The 22,888-nt window shown below is 48.1% G+C and overlaps 1 protein-coding gene across 10 annotated transcripts in view; it reads left to right on the forward strand.

Moving 5' to 3' along the window:
- Window positions 1–22,888, forward strand: part of pan (transcription factor pangolin) — a 649,800-nt gene that overhangs the window by 361,095 nt on the left and 265,817 nt on the right. Inside the window, exon 1 of one of the 10 annotated variants that reach the window (XM_071681259.1) lies at window positions 22,183–22,810. The exons of the other annotated variants lie outside the window; for them this stretch is intronic. Within the exon in view, the coding sequence (XP_071537360.1) occupies window positions 22,808–22,810 (3 nt within the window). The 5' untranslated portion in view covers window positions 22,183–22,807. Of the gene's footprint in view, window positions 1–22,182; window positions 22,811–22,888 lie in introns of those variants that run through there. 10 annotated transcript variants of the gene reach the window in all.

The raw sequence follows: 22,888 nt of genomic DNA on the forward strand, positions 1-22,888 counted from the left end.
TCTTCGTAGTAGGTCCAGAGAATTTCCGAGGCAGGGTTCGCCTCGCCCTGGTCATGTACCTACGTTTGTGTGACTGATAACAGCTGGTGTGAGCCGCGAGGCCGCCACCAGGGTACTCCCACGCCACCTGGTCTCTCTCTCTCTCTCTCTCTCTCTCTCTCTCTCTCTCTCTCTCTCTCTCTCTCTCTCTCTCTCTCTCTCTCTCTCTCTCTCTCTCTCTCTCTCTCGCGTTTCACACATTCAAAAGCAGGTTTTCACCACTATACATCAGACCAGAGAATATTATATAATATATAATAATGACTGAATGCCTTACTGATATATATATATATATATATATATATATATATATATATATATAGATATAGAGAGAGAGAGAGAGAGAGAGAGAGAGAGAGAGAGAGAGAGTTTTGGTTATTAGATATATACAAAAAGATTTTGAATTTTTTTTGGAACTTTTTAAAAAATATTTTGTAAAAGTTTTTTTTCCCATGGAAAGCATCTTGTACTTAGAATACATTTGGCAGTGCTTTATAAGTGCATCAGACATATAAAGTATATGAAATAATTTTTTCTTTCTATTTTAAAACCTTCCTGGTCATATTTGAAAAGAGTAATTCAGTCACTGCAATGTTAGGTTTAATCATTTTTAGATTTGATTTTTTCACTGTTACAGTAGGTCCAGACGCTGCTACAGTAGGTTTAGGCATTGATCTAGTCGGGTAATTATTTCTACAGTAGGTTCAGTCACTGTTACAGTAGGTTTAGTCACTGTTACATTAGATTAAGTCATCGCTACAGTAAATTGTCACTATTACAGGAAGTAGGTTTTTGATATTTTAGGTAGAATTTATAAAATATTCTCATTATATTTTATAACTGTTATTTACACATTGTAAAAAGGATAAACTTTCCTATTACTGTTACTTACACATTGTAAAATGGATAAAACTTCTTATAGAATACATATAATTTGAATATTCATAATAGATTGAATTACGTTCGAGGGAATTATTCTTTTCGGTGATTTGGCCTCATCTATGTGCACTGTCTTCCAGTATATGACAGTTGTTTTTCCTATTATTAAGAAGAAAACGTGAAGCTTGTGTTGCATCAATTTATTTGGATGATCAGCGGGTGTCATGAGATGTCATATGACGCAAACTGCGTCATAGATGTCGCAGTAGTTTGTGGGTAGGGTCGTTGTGTCGCAGGCTGTGTGTGTGTGTGTGTGTGTGTGTGTGTGTGTGTGTGTGTGTGTGTGTGTGTGTCCAATAGCAGCCTTACGATCAAGCTTTTACAGGTAATGATACTATTACTTTTCCTACTACTACTTCTACTACTACTACTACTACTACTACTACTACTGCTGCTGCTGCTGCTTTTCTTGCTTCTGCTACTACTACTACTACTACTACTACTACTGCTACGACTATTACTACATATCCTGCTTCTACTATTACTACTACTACGACTACATTTCCTGCTTCTACTATTACTACTACTACTACATTTCCTGCTTCTACTATTACTACCACTACTACTACTGCTACTACTACTACTACTACTACTACTACTACTACTACTACTACTACTACTACTTCTACAGCTACTTTACTTGGACTCTTATATGGAGGAGGTCAACAGGTTGACGGCGCCTATAGACTGGGACACTAGCTGGGATGATGGGATGGGATGGTAGGAGGGATGTCACTCGGGGTCCCACACGTTGAAAAATAACCCTGATGGTTTCCACACAAGTTCCTTCTTGCCGCTGGTTTATTTTGGTTTATGTGGAGTGCGTGTGTGGTTTTTAATTGGGTGGATGAAATGCATTAGCATTCTGGGATGGTTTATGTGAGGGTATGGTGTGAGTGGCTGGGATGGGAGGGAGGGAGAGTTGCAAGGCTGCGGGGAGGAGAGTTGCGGGTGCCCCTCTGGCCTCGCGACGGGCGGCCCGCGGCGTTGTCAAATTGCCCGTCACGCCACCAACCACACCAATTTGGCAACACTGTCACTTCCACGCCAGCTCACCCCTACCACTCAACCCTTTGTTTCTTGGCTTCATCTCCGGTGGAGAGGTCCTGTGACCATGGGTTTCTGAGGCGTGTGTGGTTAGGTGGATGGGGAAGAGGGAGGCGTGGAGGACGTAGGGTGGCGTGGGTAGGACAGGCGTGGTGGTGGAGGCGGCTGGTGGGCGCTGGGAGAGGCAAGACTCTCACCTAGAGTTCGCACGCGGCGCGGTTCTGAGACTGAGAGGAGTGGACGTATGCGTGTGAGCGGGGCGCCGCTACCCGCGCCCTCCACGCCACCTCCGCCCTTATCCCCGCGCCACGCACGGCCTCTTTTGTGGTAATGAGGTGGGTGGGGGTTAGGTGGCGCGGTGGTGCTGGGCAGGCCGGTGTGGCTTGGTAGTTGTTTTAATGGGGGCTCGTTTATAATGTCATGATGGGGATGAGGGCTAGACAGGTAGACTCGCGGGTCCCGCCAGCTTAGGAATGTTACCTGTCAGCAGTGCGCGTGTCGCCTGATAACGCACACATGTTACCCACTGCCACTCTCTCACCCCCGCACGCACCACCCTCCTCGCCATCCGTGCCACCCGCGCTAAACCATCTCACACACAGACACACACCCCTACGACTGCGGCGTCGGCGGCAGGAAGGTGGTGGTCCTAAGGACGGCAGTGGGCAGCGGCAGGGGCGCCGCCTCTGCCGCGGTGACCAGCCCGGGCGACGTCGTTAGCGAAATGTGGGAGCGATAAGGTCGGGTGACGTTGATGTGTGGCGACGTGGTCGGTGCACCACCTCGCGCCCCGACCCGCCACACACACACACACACACACACACACACACACACACACACACAGGTCATGTCACGCACCGACAGACTCTATATCCCGAGTCAACGGAGTGTAGAGTGCGAGAAGTTCGTGCCCTTGCAGAGGCTTGGGTGGTGGTCTCTTCTGCAGGGCCCGCTTGCTTGCATGCCAGGAGACCTTCCTCCCGATCAGTAGGTCTACAGCGGCCGCTATCCCGACGGGAGGTTTAGCTGGAATGTCGTGACACGCTTCTTCGGTCTCTTCACCAGAGGGAGAGGACGCCAGGCGTATGTAACAGACGCGGCAGCAGACGTGTGTCTAAGGTTTGTTTGGTTAGGTCGTTGGTTTCATTTGGTTTGCTTTGGGGGGTCCTGAACGAGGCTTCCTGGTTTGGGGTTTGGTAAAGTGGGGTTAAATGGGGGATCTAGGGGCTGTAGCCTCCTATTTAGGGGTTACTGTAGGTATGGTTGGACTAGGTGGTGGGGGGGTTTTCAGGGTGGTGGTTGAGGTTAGCGGTGGTCCAGGTGGTGGAGCCTCCGGGTTAGGTAGGTTTTTCTGTCCATTTAACCCGACTTTTTCCCGTGTGCTTCACATCCCAGCTCCTGTGGTGGTTCTCCGTCACACACACCACTCGAGAGCCATTTATAAACCTGAGAACAGCGTTGCGGATTAACAATAGCCTAATTTTGCACAATTATCCCTCAGAATTAAAAGCATTACAAAGTTAATTCTCATTTTTCTCTCTTTTTTTGTGAGGTAGGAAGGGGCTGCGGGTGTAGTAGATGACTTGGAAGTATGATACAAGTTAGTCCTGCTTGTGATGGAAGGCCTAATGCACTTTGAGTGTTAGAGCACTGAATCATGCACTCACGTATGTACCCACGGGTCAGCAGGCAGCCAGCCTCACCCAGAGTGCTAGGGAAACTCGCCGGATGCATGAAATTATTGACGTTATCGGTGAGCACCTTATCTTTGAGCTTTAGCTTCGCTGCGTGGCGGTATAGCCTCTTGAGACGGGGCGAGACGCGGGTTTTGAAGATACCCCAGGATCTCAGGCCCGCTTATTGTGTCTCAGTATAGACAAACTCGGGGAAACAATCAGAGCGGAGCTGTGCCAATGGAGGTGAGGGACGTTCGGTGAGTTGGCGATCTCGTACACCAAGGTCACGTCCCAAACTTACGAAGGTTGGTAGTGGGTATGAAAGGGGCTAGTGAAGCTGGGTGGTTGACCCCCCACTTGACCACGACGGTACGTTCCTTTAGTGCAGTTGTACGACCTTTGAGCACATTGGTACAGTCTTTGAGGTCGACGTTACGACTGTCGGGTGTGACGCCCTCAACCTCAATGGTCAGGTCATAAGCCGTGATATCGTACCAAGAGGTCGTCGTACCGTCGTGCTCAAGGATCTTACCCACCGCCAGTCCTCGTCATTCCTCCGACTGAATGGTTGTCGTCGCTTCTCGTGGCTCGTCGTCCGCCAGGAGAACCGTGGTTTAAAATTGGTTTCCTGGAGATCTTGTCAAAGCTGATACTGCTGGAAAGGAAGACGTTGTATTGTTTTGACCAAAATGCATTTTAAGGTCCACCGAATTGACCGGAAATTTTAAGTCTTTGGTTATTAATATTATTATTATTATTATTATTATTATTATTATTATTATTATTATTATTATTATTATAGATACTTCATGCTAGTGATGGCAGGAATCAGACGGAACGAGGAACGAGCAACGCCCCTCCTCTCCGCTGGGCAGGGCAGACGTGGGAGAGATATACGACAACACACAGGGAGGGTAATGTAAGGGTCTGTGTCACAAATTTACATTGGGAAATAATTCCGTACAGGAATAACAGTCGAGGTGCCCCCTTTTTTTCTTCCACTTCCCCTATACGCCAGATCCCTTTATGGCCACAAGCGTCCATGGTTGGCGCCTTTTTATGTAGAAAAAATTAAGGGCATTGTGTATAGAAAAGGAGAAAAAATGAAAAGTGTTAAGGCCTGGGGAGTGAGGGGTTCCGCTCACTGTTATTAAGGATTGACTTGTGGGTTGAAGCTCCATAGATGTGTGCACACTACACCTGATTACCCACATGGTAATTAGTTGTACAGGCCAGTTTAAACTGCTGCCACGAACTACCTGGTTGGTGAGCAGAACAGTAATTATAGATATGACCTGCCGCTTTGTGCAAAGGCAAGTCTTTATATTAATCAGACTCTCCTCACTGCTTCTTCTTCTTCTCCCCGTATTCTTTCGTCATATTAGGCCCTTTCTTTATTATTCAAGCCTTGGTCCTCACGTGACCTCGTGTTCGTGGGTGGAGAACCTTTGACAGTTTAAAAGGACCAAAGTGTCGTCCAGGGATGTGTGGGGGGGTGGGGTCTCTGGCACAACCAAGTTAATGTAAGGTAAACATACTCGCGTTTGTCATCATTATCTTGAGCCCGCTCCAGTGAAGATTGATGGCTGGGTTGACCGTGTGTAGGAGTGTCTCTGCTGCAGGACTGGACACCAGCTGACCACTTCAGTCACAGTTACTTCCTAGTTCGTGTGACGTCACGTCCGATGAGGCCTGAGGACGTGACCCGAGCGTGTTGGGCATGTCTTACCTTACCTTGCGTATCCCTGGACGATGGTGTCGGAGGTCTTCTACCTCTTACAACTCCTCCTGGAACCTTATCTTACCTTACGGATATCTGACGCTGTTTCTGGAGGTCTCTCTCTCTCTCTCTCTCTCTCTCTCTCTCTCTCTCTCTCTCTCTCTCTCTCTCTCTCTCTCTCTCTACACACACACACACCTTGGTCTGAGGCGAAGCTAACATATCGCTCCTGTGCTCAGTCAGGCTGTTGAAGGCCGCGGCCCGCAGGCCCCACTTATTTGAGGCTGTTGTGATGAAGGTGCTTTGGTCTGTGGTGTAGTGGTGTTGGTTGTGGTGTCACGACCAGTCATCCTCGACCTGCCTACCTGGCCTCCCTTAGGCCTTTTGCTGAATCCTCTCTTATTCCCTCACATTCACCCTCTCCCTCTCCTCTCCCTGCCTACACGCCATGTTAGTTGATTTATTCACAATTGTTCCGCCAGCTCGTAAGCCCAGTCACGGAAAATCCATTCTCCTGGTACACGTTATATGTGACCAGAATGTTAACTGCTGTAATTGACACCTCATGTGACGGTGGCCAACACGTTGCCGAGAGAACCGAAGCAAATCCATGCACAGCAACGGCTGTAAACCGGCTGTCATACACTGCTGTGTTCATGAACACGCTTGCTGCTACCATGCTGTCAAGGAGGGATGTCATGCACTGTAATCGATCAGTGAGTAGCACATTATGGGACAGTTAACGCCTTACGTATGACGCCATTAACCCATGAACTCGACGGTACGACCCTTGGGTCTGATGAGCCTGACTTTCGACGGGCTTCCTTGAGGGTCAATGTCGAAATGTCGAGCCATCGTTCCTGAGTCGTACTGTCGTGCTCATGGGTATAGGTGGTCGTGCGAATGGGTCGTTCACCTCCGTGTTTAAGGGTCGTCCACCACCGCGCTCAAGGGGTTGATATTGTAGATGTATTTCTGTGTAGCTTCTGTCAGGGGTGTTAAGCTGCAGGGGGTAGACCGCGTGCCCCAACCTTTCCCCTCTACATTATATCCAGTGATATACCGCCTTATGCTGATGAGGTGAGTGCGCGCGCGCTCACACACACACACACACACACACACACACACACACACACACACACACACACACACACACACACCATTACGCCACTTAAAATATGAATAACCCATGAAATCTCCATTACATGCACACGGAGTGGAGACATTTCACGGTACCTCCATTTGACTGGTAGGGGCGTGTGGTAGATTCTTGGGGGTTGGGGGGGTCATCTACCACAGCCCATGGACCCCAGTGGCCTTACCCCGCCCCCACCGACGATAACCACGCCCACATGTCATCGTTCCTGCCCATTCCGAGACTGCTCTCGCCCACAGGCGGGATTCTAGGTCCCCACACATTCCCATACTGGGATAATATGTCCCCACAAACACGAACCAGGAGATACAAATCTCTGCAAACGCCCTTACTGGGATTGTTAGGAGTCCCCCGCTACAAGTTCCCACTTGGAGACTACAGGTCCGGCACAAGCTTTCATATTGGGTGTTACAAGTCCCCGCCACACTGGCATGGCAGTTCCCCACAAACGCCCGTCCAGGGATGACACCTTGATCCCCACGTCATTAAAGAAAGAAGACAGACATCACGTGTTATATATACTGATATGTTTATACTCCTTGATGGCTTCCATACCGGATGTGACTGATCGTGATAATTGTGGATGAGGAATGGATTGTGGTCGTAGACGGGTTGTGAGGGGGGCTCTATCGTACGTGAGACTAGGGGAGAGAGGGGATATGTCTGGTGAGGCTAGATTTGAAGCTGGGGTTGAAGGGGTGGTGGTTATTGTTGTATTTATAGATGGTGTATTGGCGAACGGGGTGGGGGGAGGTGGGGTGGTGATGGAGTTGATGAGGAGGTGGTTAATTGATCGTAGGGATATGGGAAAGTGGTTGATGTGGTAATAGTGGAGGAGAGGAGGTGGTTCCTAGACGGTTGTGTTGGTGGAGGAGGTTGTGGTTGATGGTGGTAGTATGGAGATGGTTGAGAGCAGCAGCCGGCGTCAGGATGGTTACTGCGGTGGTTGACGAGATGTGTGGTGACGACCGGCGAGGCTGGAGCACCGTGATGATGACGAGGATGGTGGCGGCAGAGTAATGGTGTCCGGACGGTGTTAGTGACGTGCACGTGGTGTTATGATGGTGAAGGGCAGTAGCACGTGGTGGGACCCTTTGATGCTTGAGGTGAAGATGTTATGGCTGTTAGGCTGTGGTGGTGGTGGTGGTGGCAGGGGGAAGAGGGGGGGGTAGAGAGTGGCGGGGGGCGCGGCATCAGCAGCAGCAGCAGCAGCGGCGGCGGCCGAGCTGTGAATGAGTGCGGTAACGAGGCAAGAATGGTGGGTGTGCATTCCAGCGGCAGGCGTCCGCGCGCGCTTTGTTCCCGCCCCTTGTGGCGACGACCGGCCCTGCCTTCCCCCGTTGCCCCTGCCTGCCCCACTGGCCCCCAACGTGCCCCGCCGCCCATGCCTGCCTGCCTGCCCCAACCCAATTCACTCTCTGCGCTGTCCTGAGTCATCCCCTGGCCCCGGCCTGAGTCGTCTTCTCTTCCTTGCCCCTTCCTGAGTCGTCTTCCCTTCCCTGCCCCTTCCCCAGTCGTCTTCCCTTCCCTGCCCCTTCCTGAGTCGTCTTCCCTTCCCTGCTCCAACCCCTGTCATCCCCCCGTTCCCCCAGCCCTGGGCCCTCCATCCCTGGGTCCAGTAGCTTGCCTCTGACTCCCTCTTGTACCGCTCGTCGTAGGTCGTTTTGTGCCTCACTCTTCCTGGTCGTCCTCCTCTTCCTTGCTACATGTATGATGCCTTGTGTCGTCGTCTGCTGGGTGTCTAGGTCGTCTCTGTCTCGTTTTCTGCCACATGATGATGATGATGGTGGTGCCGTCTGCCTCATTCCTTCGTCGTCCCCGCTTCATTGGTTGTCGTCTCGTCCTCTACCGAGTGTCTCCTCGTGTTCCGTCCTTGTCGTCCCCCTGTCGCTGCCACTTCGTCGTTCGTGCAATGGGCAGGTTGGTGTGCCGTGCCTGCCGCTGGCGAGTGCAACCCCCCCTACCCCTCCACTCCCACCTGTGCCTACCCTACCAAGGTCTCCGCTCCGTCGGCAGCGTCGCTACTGTGCACCTTTAATAACTCTTCCGTCACCGTCGATAGCCGTTTCGTCTTCCACAGTTTCCTTCCCCCCCCCCCCCCCCCCGTGGCTGCCTCGTCATCACACTCACCTGCGCCACACTCATCACCATCATCATCAATAGCCACATTTTCCATCTGTGTGGACCTTCACCTTCATCTGTTCTTGTCATATTGTAGCAGTCGACTGAACAGTTCGTCTTGTGTGAGGTTGTCTGTAGTGATTGCTTCGTCCCTCATGTAGTCTTTGTTATCACCATCATATACTGAGCAGTGATTATTTAGTGATTATAACCATCTCATCTGCTGTATCTGCTGTACTCTGTATTATGTTGAGTTAATACGTTTGATGTGTTTATTTCATGTATGATATTCAGCTTTTCTTTTTGCATATGTCTCTTGCTAAGCCTCCTTCATAACATCATTGCGCAAGGTGCTCATTACTGCCTACATTCTGTGTACAAGTTGTTGATTACTCCCTTCCCATCCCTCTACCCCTCCCTTCTGTTTATCCCTGTCCCATCCCGTCCCTGTCTGGCTGGAATGAAACATAGTGTCTCTGTATGGTATAACCCTATGTACCGTCCCTCGCCAAATACAGTACTCTTGGTCACCAAGACAAAATCCAGGGTCACCAATACATTAATCCTTGATCACCACTGTAGTATCTCACGTCACAGTTGTAGTTCTCTTGGGGCCACGACACCAGTACTGACCAGTGGGCCATTACCCTGTCCGGGATACGAACCTGGACACATGACATTAGTGGGTGGCAAGGCTAACGAGCGCCGCGTGTGCGTGTGTGTGTGTGTGTGTGTGTGTGTGTGTGTGTGTGTGTGTGTGTGTTAGGTGGTCCCGGGCGGGTCTTAAGGGCCATTATCTTGGGGTTATCACAAGTGGTGTGTGCAACACGGGCGGTGGCTGATAAGAGACGTTGTTGCCCACTGTTTGTGTGTGTAGCTTCTTGCTTCCCTCCGCCCCAGCTACCACCCACCCCCCCCCGACCCACCGCTCCCACCTCCTGCACCACCTCATTACTCTCTACCACAGCTCCCGTCAAGTCCTTCAACAACAGCTCCTTACAAGACTCCGCGCCACAGCTTCCATGAAGACTCCGCACCCGAGTTACTGTAAGGGGTTGTGGGTAAATGGGTGATGGATAGAGTTTCCGTGGCACTAGCGATGGTGGACAGGGAAGGGAAGGCCACCCCTCCAACATCAGTACCATCCTTAAGGCGCCTTTCAGCCAGCCTGATGCTGGTTATCATGCCCTTACCTTTAGCGCCTGCTTCAGGAAGTCACCGGTGCCTGCTTGACTAAATCGCTCACTCCCCCGATGGGATACTGCTTCAGGTCTCTCTACGTCCCTGCAGACGCAGTCGCTGCTGTAGGCTCGATACTGATGTAGGATTTCACTCACTGATATTGGTTCCTTGAGCACGACGGTAACACCCGTCGTCTCTAACCTGACACTTCAGCATATATATATATATATATATATATATATATATATATATATATATATATATATATATATATATATGTGTGTGTGTGTGTGTGTGTGTAATTAGTTCAGGTCGTTAAGCCTGCGTCGACCAAACTATTTCTCCCTGGTGGATCACGCTCGTGGCACCGACGTGCTGGACGTGGCACTCCTCCATCCTGGGAATGGTCCTGCTTACCCCCACTCCATCCCTCCAATCCATCCATCTTGGGAATGGCAACGTTACTTTATCCCATTGAACATGACCTTATCCCGTTGAGCGTGACCTTATCCTAAGAAACGTTACTTCGTCCTGTGTTAAGCGTAGTATCCCATCAAACGCACCCTTATCCCATTAAACCTACCCTTAGTGCGTGTTCCCATCCCGTTAAACGTACCACATCCCATTAAACGTTTGCTAATCCTATTGAACGTTTCCTTATACCATGGAACTCGATCCTATTACAGGTAATCTCGTAGCATTCATGTCAATCAATTAAAAGTTGATCCCATCCCATATTTTTTTTCAGGTTTCCTTGCGATGTTGCCCACAGTCCTTAGGAACTTAACCTGACTGTTCTAATAGTAAAACCTAGTTGTTGGTTTTCTTTTGTTTTTCGCATGACATTTTCTCGGTAAACGAGCAAGATTATGATAATGCTGTTTTCCATAGAACTTTAACAGTCCAGCTCAACACACGGTTTATATCCCTTAATATATATAATCGGGTATATGATATATCTGTTTATTATTATAGTCGACAGCGGACAGATGCGATGACTTCTTGGTAAATTATATAGGAAGTTGTGTATCATTTGGTCCCATGTAATTATCGTGCAGTCCCTCTCTCAACAGCTTCTCAGAAAACGATATAAAGCTTCCCCCATCCCATTTTCTTTATTGACATTTAACCTGCCGTAAATGTGGGAGCGAATCATTTAACCATTTTTTTCCCCCAGACAAGTTTTGAGTGAAGGGAGTGTTTAGGGGTATGGACCCATTCAGGTTGTGCGTATACGCCTTTAAATTGGGAATGGAGGATATCTTTCTGTGGGTGGATGCGTATTGAGGCTCATAGATGGCGGTCTCGGAGGCGGTTTGAGGCCACGGGTGGAAACCGCAACGTACAGCTTTACCGCGTTAATAGAGGCCTTGTGTTACCATTATAGCTTCGTTGTGCGCTCCAAGGAGGACGCATGTTCCAGAGTAGTGCGTATTCCAGATGAGAACGCACGTGCACCCATTAAGCACGGCAGTACGACCCTTGCGTATGATGAAGGCCTGGTCGTTCGACCTGACCCGTTAAAGGGCGTCAGGTTGGAAGGTCAGGCTTTTATTCTCAAGGGTTGCATCACTGTATTCAGAGGGTCGGTACCGTCTTGTACTCACAGCCAACGTCAGCTGGAGGATTAAGTACCTGTCGTTGCCCTAAAAGGGACTTGGAAATATACATTAAAAGATTAAGGGTTGCCCAAGACGAGGGCGGAGGTAGGTAAGGCAGGCCTAGGTCGAGTTGGAAACGGGGAAGTTTGAAACTGGAAATGAAATGATGTGGTTAATGTTACTGATAATGTACCGGCGTAAGAAAGCATGTGGAAACAGTGAATGAGATGAAAGAAATGACTCTTGGCGTGGATGAAAGATAAGATAATCGAATGTGAATGAAGACCATTGATTTTGGTTGAAGGGGAAAGAAATAACTCGATTTAGATGAAAAAAAGGACAATAACCATTTATTGTGATGGTAGAGGAAAGAGATTACCTTTGATTTGAGATTAAAGGAATGATTATGACCGTCAAAGAAAGAAGTGGATCGATAATGACGGAAGATGAATGTGATTACTTATCAAGTATCTTTACAGGTGATGGCAATGGTTATTATTTGGGGAGTGGATGAATGCCTTAGAAACAGATCCAGTTTTCCCTGGTCGCTCTTTATGGTCTTTATTTCTCACACATTGAGGTTCAGCGGATGGAGGCCGAAAACCTGCCGTGTAATTTCATTTCTGTAATTACTTTGTGATTACGAAGCCGCACAGCCAATCACGATTTGTTCGGAATGATAGAAGGAATGCGAAATAAGCGTTAACCATCGAGATGATTAACTTGTCCTGCCCGAGCAGGTAATAAACGTTAACCGGTGAGATTAGCAAATCGCGGATGATTTTATTCATTAGTAGCAAATCTAATCAATTAGCCTGGGAGCAATTAACGCCGGGATGACTGGCGCTGGCCATGAGTAAGAGATATGGATTGGGAATCTTAAGAAACCCACGTAGGTCAGGAGCTGAAGCTGTTGTTGTGTTACTCCTACAAAAAGAAAGGAAGAATTTCCATAAAGTGAACATACATGTCATTTATTCATGGGTTCTGACGCTAAGTAATTTTGTCGATGCCCCTGAGGTTGACACACGTATTGTACGTGATCCGTGAGACGTGTAGATCCAAGACCTTGACCTCCATAGCATCTCAGCATTGGACAGCTGATCATAGCTACTGTGCCCTGGGTGTTGCATCGTCAGGGTCGCCACACTGCACCATCAGGAAGATTCCTACGTTACTGGGTGGGAGGAAGTAACACTGGAGATCGCTGTGTTACAAGCAGGACGTAACTGTGTGTTCGTCTGGGTGATGCGTAGTGAGAGCACAAACAGTTGTGGGGATCACCCGTTGAAGGATTCACTGGAGTTGTGGGGATCACCCGTTGAAGGATTCACTGGTCACGTGATGGTTGTGGTTGTTGACACACAACAACCAGTCGAGACTTCCTCCCCTCAGCCCGGGGCAGCATCCCACGAGGACCTGCAAATGTTTGCCTCCCACCAGATCAGTCCAGTATACTTGAGGTGTACCGCCGATCGTAGGCATAGGGGGCTGGCCTTTGCCCCACCCGATATTGCAGTGGGGAAAAAAAAAGGTCTTATTTATGATTATGTTATGCTGGCTTCCAGTACTTGTGGTCGTCTGGAGTACCTACTGGATGCAGGGATTGTTGGCTGATCACTTCAACCAAGGGCGGGCCTCAGTCTTCCTTCCCAGGGGGTCATCGTGCCCCAAGGGTCACGCTGAGGGGTCGTGGTTAGAGGGGCTCTTTCTCCCCTTAGGGGTTAATAAGCCCCTCGGGTCACGGAGAAGGGGTTCAGGTTGCGGGGTTTGTGCTCCCTTCCCCACTACTACTGTAGTGTGTGTTATGGTACTACCACTGTAGTGTGTGTTGTGGTACTACTACTGTAGTGAGTGTTGCGGCACTACCACTGTAGTGTGTGCTGTGGCTCCACCACTAGAGATGTGGAAGGCTTAATGCAATTCCAACCTGGATATAACGAATGGTTAAGCGGTCTCGTGCGGCAGACGGGTCGGGTTTGGTCACAAGAAGCCGTGGGTCCGGGTTATTAGAGTGACGCTAACATCCTCGCCCTGGGACTTGAGGTTGCATTTGGTATCCGCTCGTTGCAAACCCGAGGCTGAGGAGCAACCCGGTGTACCGAACGCTCACACGGTGGAGTGATTAGATTAGTTATTTTTGTGGCGACGGTTTGCGGGCGAGGCCCGATATCGCCGTGGCAGAGGAAGGCCACTGAAGGACCCTCTTTCACAATTATGTTTACTCAGGAGGATCGTCAGACAGTTACGGTGCGTCTCTGAGGCAACAACAGCGAAATAAACCCATGACGTCTTCATATGAATCTCGCGGATCGCAGATCAAGGAGACCGAACCTTGAATGACCGAGAGGTGAGTCTTGGAGGCTCGACCCTTGGCCAGGGCGGAGGGAAAGCAGCAGGTGTAATGATGGGCAGTGATTGTGGCAGGGCTGCCGGTCCTGGGCACCTGCGACACGCGGTAAGTATGCGCCCCAGACCAATATCGGCAGCGGCGCGCCAACCATAAATGCTGTAAATACCAGTCAAACGACCACTTAGCCCGGTGCATACCATCCACGCCCTTTAAACTTGTAGTCTCATTCCAGTGCATTATTTAAACCTCGGATTGATAGCCTAAAACCCCAGCTGCTGACGTAAAACAGTACAACGCGTGAGTTTTAAGGGCACCGAATGCCTCACATCACACTGTATGTGAGGTGGTTGGTGGGCAGCTGCCGTCAGCGACTGCCGCAGCCTCCCTGGCGGGGATGAAGTCGATGGGCACCTCAGGACCACATATTTCGGAGCGCTAAACTTCATGTCGACGCAGGAGCAACAAGCTGCCGGTAATATCGAGAATGTGTGAGCAGCCGCCGCCGCCGCCTCACTCCGAGTGCTCAGAATGCCACCCTCCAGCTTTTTGTGGCTGTCCGGTGAGGGCGATGACGACGGAGGCATCATCACTCGCCCCACGCCCCCTCCTCCTACTCCTCCTCCCTGTTCGTCTTGCTCTCTCACACACACACACACACGTACACAGTAACTTTTTCCTCCTAATCGTCTCCAGTCCTGTCCTCCTGTTTATTCCCCTCGTTGTCTTCTCGCGCCTGCCAGCGTTCTCTGCTACTTGTCCCGCTGTCATCCTCCACCCATCCCCGCTTCTCGTAGGACCGAAGAAGGGTATGGATGGTGGGGGGTTAGAGATGCTGAAGAGGGTTGACGCCTATAGGAATTGTCGGTGTGTGTGTGTGTGTGTGTGTGTGCGCGCGCGGTTGTCTGAAGACGCGCTACCCTGGGCTGTAGCGCCGCGTCCCGCTGATAACTGACGCTCATAAACCAGATTGCGCCGCCCTCGCCCTCGCCAGCGCCATCGCGGCCACCCATGCCCACCCTCACCCACGGCTAACCTGGAGTGGCACATAGCCTGTGTTACTGATTACCTCACCCCCTTCAGACAACACCGGCCCTCCCGTTAAGTTGTTCGCCACGGAAGATTAATCCGGGTTTATCTGCCGTGTGTGGCGCTCAGTCAGTGTGGAGCGCAGTGTTGCTGTGTGTGTGTGTGTGTGTTGTACCTGTCGTGTTTGAGGTGCCTCCTTGAAGTGCGCGAGTCTCGGTGTCCGGGATGGCTTGACATCTTCACCACGACGGTGCGAGCCTCCATCGCGACGGTGCAGTCCTCAAAGCCGACGGTACAACCCTCGAAGATGACGGTACAACCCTCGAAGCTGACGGTACTACCCCTGAAGCCGACGGTACAGCCCTTGAACTCTGTGGTAGCGCCCTTGAACGCGACGGTACAATCCTTGAACGCGACGGTACAACCATTGAACGCGACGGTACAACCCTTGAACGCGACGGTACAACCATTGAACGCGACGGTAAAACCATTGAACGCGACGGTACAACCTTTGAACTCAATGATAGAACCCTTGCACGCGACGGTACGAACTTTGATTGTGAAGGCTTAGCTTTTGACCCCACTGCTATGGTTAAGGTCAGAGGTCACGACACTACAGCCAGGATTGTGCCGTCGTGCTCACGGGGTGAACTGCGTTAACCCATCGTAAGCCACACGAGTCTATAACTCATGCCTAACTCACACGAATCTTGGCAATGGAAAACAAATGGCTATTCTTTTGTGGGTCAATGATGAATTGCGATGACGTAGGTGCTGGTAGTCGCCAGATTTTCTCGTGAGAAATGTAGAAAATTAAAAAGTTGAAAAAAAATGAAAACTTGCCATTTCTGGCTTGCCAATACTAGGAAGAGTAATTTCTACACGAAAAAAAAAAAATCGAAGTTGATGGAAAATTAGCCTCGGCAGTGTTGCCAGTAAGAATAAAGTAGTCGAAAATAATCTTTGACAGTGTTACCAGTGGGAAAATGCTCGAAAATAATCTTTGACAGTGTTACCAGTGGGAAAATGCTCGAAAATAATCTTTGACAGTGTTACAAGTAGAAAAATCCTCGAAAATAATCGTGACAGTGTTACAAGTAGAAAAATACACGAAAATTAGCCCGCCATCACCGGCCATGTCCCACCGGGGGAAAAAAGAAGAAGCCATTTCAAGCATAAGGGTCATTATCTGACGCTGTTAGCTCTTCCTATGTAACATTTTAGGTGTTTATAAGAACAAATACTCGGACTGATAATTACGCTTGACAGTTCCACTTGACCGCGAATTGGCTCGATAATGACCAGTAATTGTAAAGAAGTACACAGCTGTTACTGGGGGGGCGCCCGGATGTGACTTTACCACCACCACCTCTCTCTCTCTCTCTCTCTCTCTCTCTCTCTCTCTCTCTCTCTCTCTCTCTCTCTCTCTCTCTCAAAAAACCACTCGGAACTTCTATATTGTGTGCATTGTACACCTTTGTACTTAAGTGTACCTAATTTTGTTTGTCGATATTACATTTTCACATATACTGTACCCCCACGCCCCGATTTCCACCTTTCATGGCACCAGTGGCCATATTGTATTTTTATATTTTTTTATTTGTTTTTTGCATTTTCAACTATTCGCTCCAGGGAATTCAATAAACCGTGAACAATGATAGTAATGATAATAATAATGATGATAATAATAATAATAATGATAATAATAATAATAATAATAATAATAATTAATAATAAAAAGATAATAATAATAATAATAATAATAATAATAATAATAATAATAATAATAATAATAATGATAATAATAATAATTAGAATATTATTATTATTATTATTATTATTATTATTATTATTATTATTATTATCAGTAGTAGTAGTAGTAGTAGTATTTAATACAGGTGCTTTGAAACACAACAAAATGCCTGAGAAGGTATTTAAGACATGTATTCGAGCTATGGGGAGTTCGTGCACTGCAGTTTTGGTCTGGTCTCCCTTCATGAGGTAATAGATGTGATAGAGAAGGTCCAGAGGATCGATGCTCGAGTAGATTGATGTCCAGATCAGCAGTCTGTAATATGCATTTCGTGTACGCAGTTTGTGTGAGTGGTTACGTTTGTGTTCAGAGAGTCGGAAGATAAGCGACAGTATACGTGTGGAAGTCATTGTTTGATAATGATGATGATGATGATGATGATGATGACTGGGGTTTATTTTTTAGTTTAGGCAGGCCGTTTGAGGCCGTTCGTCTGAGAATACACAGTTTGACTCCACCATTATGGGCATGGGTTAAGTACGTGTCTTTAATGATGGTCAGTGGCAACTTATAGCCGGATGCGCTGCATATACCTGACGCAGACCATTAGAATTAGGGGTTGGTGTTAACGATGACGCACAGTTTAATCACTGTATGGATTGAGAGTTTATAGAGGAGAGGGCCTGTGGCCCTGGAAGTGGCGTCACCAGGAGGAAAGGGATATTGCAGTGGGAAGATGACAATCACCCTGCAGTTCCTCACGCCTTATTATAGTGTTTTCATACGACAGTTCGGAGGAATAAAAGGGGGATATAGCAATTGCAGGACGTAACCGGAAGTTGGGCCAATGGAGAGTTGGGAAGGATGTGAGGCAGAATATATCGTCCGTGGTGATAGAATTTTGTATAGAAAATTTTCTTTTTGACTGATATATGGGTTCGAATCCTGGGCGCGACAGTCGGCCTACACCCAACCCAGGTTTTCATCTTCCCCTCGGGGCTGGTCGATGAATGGGTACCTCTGGCTTAGGCTGGTGTTTGTATACATAGCTTATGCATAGGAGTAAAAACAAGGTATACATAGATACAGTGTAAGAGAAGGGAGCAACACGAGTGTATCATTAAAAGTATTCACACGTAAGTGTCAGAGTGTAGTGTGAGGATCCGGTAGAATCGTGAGGGTATAGTGTGAAGGAGGTGCGTGGGACGTGTGTGTGTGTGTGTGTGTGATGCAGGACCAGGTGTAGGCGGCTAGGCTGGGGTATGACTTAAGGACCCGGCCTCTCTGCTCCTTGGGGGAGCCAGGCAGGCAGGCAGGACTCCCACACCCCCTCGCCGTGCCTCCCCTCTCCACTATCATTATCTTAACTACCACGCTCCTATATTTCTATAACAAGCGCTTAATCGCTCAACGATATATGATTCGCTCTTTTCCACTTAGGAGTTGGGAGATGTTAGTATTACAAGTATTTGCCACTTTTAAAGGGTAGATTACATAGTTTAAAGCTCGGGGGCAAGAGTTATACATGCGTAATAGCTGTGGTTAGTGGAAGGTCCCGGGCTGGGTGCCTGTTGTAAGGTCTCGGGGGCCACCTTGGCCAGCGACAGCACCAGAGGCATGTGGCCATCAACACCAAGTGGGATCTGGCCTGCCGAGCCCAGAGCTGCGTCTGCAGCACGGCGCATCAAAGAAGGGGTTGACACTCTCTCTCTCTCTCTCTCTCTCTCTCTCTCTCTCTCTCTCTCTCTCTCTCTCTCTCTCTCTCTCTCTCTCTCTCTCTCTCTCTCTCTGTGCGTATTGGGGAAAGGGGTGAAGATGAATTTGCTCCTGGTGTGTGTGTGTGTGTGTGTGTGTGTGTGTGTGTGTGTGGGTGTGGGTTGTGGCTGGTGGGAAGAACAGGAATCCTGTTACTCGTTCATTCATAGCAATCCCCCAGAGTAGGTCTTCGTCCCTTCCACAGCCCGACCTGGCAACGAAGCTGCCGTGTTGCTACTGTGCTCATCAAGGGTGTTTAAGGCTGCATGAAGATCCAATCAGTCATTTTTGATGTTTATTATTATCAGTTGTTAATCATACGCCATAGCTCTGGTGATGTTGCTCCTTTGCCGTAGCACTGGGAGATTTTGATTCATACATCCCTCTCGTGTTCCCCAAAGGGTTGTTGATATTCTGGAAGGGATGCAGATAAGATGATTCCCGAATCTTCGTTTTTAACTACAAGAGGATTAGAATCCGCAAAGAAGCGTGTGAGGCGTGTGCTAGTTGCTCTGTAGACTGCGTGTGTGTGTGTGTGTGTGTGTGTGTGTATTGTACCAACGTTAGTGCGGGTGACCGTGGTCATTTATTATGTAAACTTCCCCTCTTGATGTACTTGTGTCCCGCGGGGGGTTGGACGATCGAGAGGTGAGAGGTCAGGATCACAGCGACGCTCTGTCTTAACCCTTTGGACATGACGTTGCGATCGCTGAACACGAAGGCACGATCCTCCTACACGACGGTACGACCCTTGGGTTTGATGGCCTGCCCTTTGACCTCACTCTTTAAGGGTAAGGCGTAAGACGGCCAAGGCCATCAAACCCTGGGATCAAACTCTCGTAGTCAATGGGCTATGGATCTCTGCATGTGACAGCTTCTGCTGTTGTGTTGTTCTGCGTGTGGCTTCCAGTGCGTGGCCCTACGGAGAACCTGTTCTCCCGCCTGGAACGCTGCTGCCTTCTGACATTACCGGTCACAGCTGACGAAATTGCTATGCTGGAAAACGTCCCGAGGGTCCTCTGCCGCCCGCGTCGATCCAACACAACATCTAAATTACTGGGACCTGTTAAAAGCCCCTGACACCTGTACTCATTAGAATGCAGACACAGGATACGTCGTGATATACACGCGGGATGTGCTGGAAGACAGAGTCCCGAAAGTTGCATACGGAGGTGAATTCAGTCTCCCTGGAATAACAGACTAAGTAGAACGTGCGGATCAGATCCATCGTGGAGCGGTGATGCAGAGAGAAACATTAAGGAGACTGGTATAAAGGTCAGGCGCCTACGCAGGAAGACCTCCTGCTTTGGACTTTGAGAATAATTGGCCACCTTCCTGGATGGCGAACCAGACCAGCCAGGCTGAAGGAGGAATGATGAATTGAGACATGCAGCATCACATAGCCTGGTGGATCAGGCCATATTTCATAGAGATTGGTCCTAGGAGAGAGAGAGAGAGAGAGAGAGAGAGAGAGAGAGAGAGAGAGAGAGAGAGAGAGAGAGAGAGAGGTGGTTGCAGACTGTTGCCCCTGTAACTGAGGTAAACAGTTCGTATTCGTCACCAGTGTCAGAAGAATTTTCCCGGTTGTCAGTGTGACAAGTGACTGCAAAGGACAGTGCCATGACTCAGGGTTATACTAATGTTTACAGAACTAGTTCATATTGATCTTCAGAAAAGATTCTAACGAGCCAATAATCTAATTACGTCCTCCTGACCGGGTAATTGCTCATGTCAGAAGGCTAGAAGTTTATGAAGGACTTTATAGGAACAACATTTGGGTAGAAGTGGAGCTCAGCCAGCGCTGTGACCTGATATTAGGTATTCGTCGCTCCTCAACGTCGTTTTCAGATCTACAATAAAGTTTTGATTTCAGATCGTCAACTGTGGGTCTTCTTTTTTCTTTCTTTTAGCTCATGCGACACATTGTATCAGTTCCGAAATTCATCCCTGTGTCAGATACGTAAGGAATTATTATCCGTTAATCCTTGGCGTCTGGTGCATTTTCAATCATCCCTTTGAGCAGTAGACACGGACCATCGCCTGCGTCCTATATTTACCTGGTGGTCTTTTTATGTTCCCAGTTGTACAGCAGATGGACATATTCCTGCCCTTATGTCCTTGCTGACCATTGCTTCTTTTCTATACGCGATATCTCATGGCTGGGTAGATCGTATATGGACCAGACTTGTACCACGGGTGCTTCATACAAACATATAAATCTGATGAAGTTTTCAAGATCGTGGGTGTCAGAGGCCAGGGTCACACAGTCTTGTGTTAAGAGTCTTCTAAAATGATTTTGTGTCTGAAAGACTGAGTGGATGAATGTGGTTCGGACTTAAACGACAGAAACATGAGGACTGACCGTTATGATAACCTCCTCCTTCCTTCCAGTAGCTAAGCGCTTATACGACAATCTCTCGAGGACTGATCATTATGATATCTCCTCCCTCCCTCCCTCCCTCCAGCAGCTAATCTGTAGCCTTCTCTTCCTTCTTGAGTCTTTCCAGTCACCTCTCTCCCATTTAGGTCAGGTACAGACACCTGCGGAGCTATGACTAATACCTGGATTTCCTTTTTTCTTTCTTTTTTTCCACCCAAGATATTCTTTAACTGGGATGTATTTTGCCCAGACGTGTCGTTTACTATGAATAGGAGGTTCTCCACCGGTCGAAGTTGACACCTCTTGTGTCTTCAATCCCCCTCAACATTTCTGTCATCAGTATGATCCCGCATCGTCCTCTCCATCTCAACCGTTCGTGAAAAAGATATCTGCAAACACCCCATTAACTTCCCACTCGATATTCATTTGGAAGGTACGAAGCCATTTGCTGGGACGCAAATGTGTTGCAGATTGTTTTTATTCGTTTTAAAAGGATTTATATCTTGTAGTTGCTCTTACTTGGATAGTATTCATTCGTGTTTGTAGCCAACAACACTTCTTTGTCCTTTTTGACCGAGATGTGACGATGTAATTTCGGTTCCCTGTATTCTTTGCTCTTTTTCTCAAGACAGTATTCGAACAGTGGCGTATGATATTGGTTGTGAAGGGTAGAGTATATATATATATATATATATATATATATATATATATATATATATATATATATATATATATATATGGCGTCGTGGAATTGCCATTTCTTGATTATCACGGGTATAGATGTACGAGTCCATAGTTTATAGATTTTTGGCATCAGAATCCATATATTATATGCGTTTGACACTATAGAGTCAATATATTGAAGGCATTTGACAGTAAGAAATCCTTATTTTCTGTAAATATTTGACACTAGAGAGTCAGTATACTCTAGATATTTAGTATTTGAATATTCTAGGTATATGACATTTGAATATCAAGGTATTTGACATCTGTCCATTCTGGGTATTTGACGTTCGTCTCTCCTAGGTATTTGACGTCTGTCCATTATAGTTATTTGACATCTGTCCATATTGTTATACGTACATATAGCTTCAGAGTCCATATAGTGTGTACAGTACATGCTTGACGCTATGGAGTACATGTGCAAATGTAAGTATTTGTGAGTGCAGTACCTGTACTACAGGTAAATATTCACATCAGAAAGTCCATGTACTACAACAGAATCCATATAATATTGGTAAATATTTGAGTCCATACAGGTATAAATATTTGGCATAAGAGTCCCTATAGTACAGTAAATATTTCACAGTACATAGATTTAGATATTTGGCGTCAACGTCCATATAACTCAAATAGATATACTGTAATATGCTGCACTCAGTATGAAATATGGTGGGACAAACAGCTTTCGTGGCACCAAAGGCGTTTGCAGTGCGCCGTACTAGAATATGGTGTAGGTTGACAGCATTTGATAAGGGTGAGGGTTTATCACATCATCATGATATGTTGGAAAGTGCATCACGACCCCGTGTGTATGTTGGCCTGGCCTTCGTCGACCAGGGCCCTTAAAAAGGGCCAAGGCAAAGGCCCGGCGCCATCATGGCCAAGAGTCGTTCGTGTTTAAGAGATGTCTAGGAAGGCAAATGTGTTGCACCACGATTTCGCTGTGTCCAGCTCAGTTCTCGTACGTTCGATACAACACGGCGTACGGGCAGTAGGACAGCTCACGGTCCACGCACGACCACAGCGCTGTGTGTGCGTCAAAGCCCACATTTTAAGCGTAGTGGTATACACATGGCGTAGTGTAATGACTGGTATCCCCGGCAGAGTGTAGCTGTAAGAGTTACCGGTTACTGATTATAGTGAGACGGGTGGTGATGTAGGCGGGTGTTGCGTGAGCCGTGGGCCGAACTGGGCGGGTTGTCCGCTGTAAACAGGTGGTTTTATGGCGGGGCCCGGACTGCAGCCTTCTCCACGTTGAGGGGGTCAGCTCAGCAGCACCTTTAGATGTCGCTGCACATGGCGGGAAATACAGCAGCGTTACCGACAAACTTCGTTCATGGTACGTTTTAGATGCCTCTCTAGCCGAAGGATGACGAAGAGAAAGTGTTGTGTGGGTAGTTGTAGTGTGTGGTATAGA

This window comes from Panulirus ornatus, chromosome 32 (genome assembly GCF_036320965.1).
Source record: "Panulirus ornatus isolate Po-2019 chromosome 32, ASM3632096v1, whole genome shotgun sequence".
Taxonomy (NCBI): Eukaryota; Metazoa; Arthropoda; class Malacostraca; order Decapoda; family Palinuridae; genus Panulirus; species Panulirus ornatus.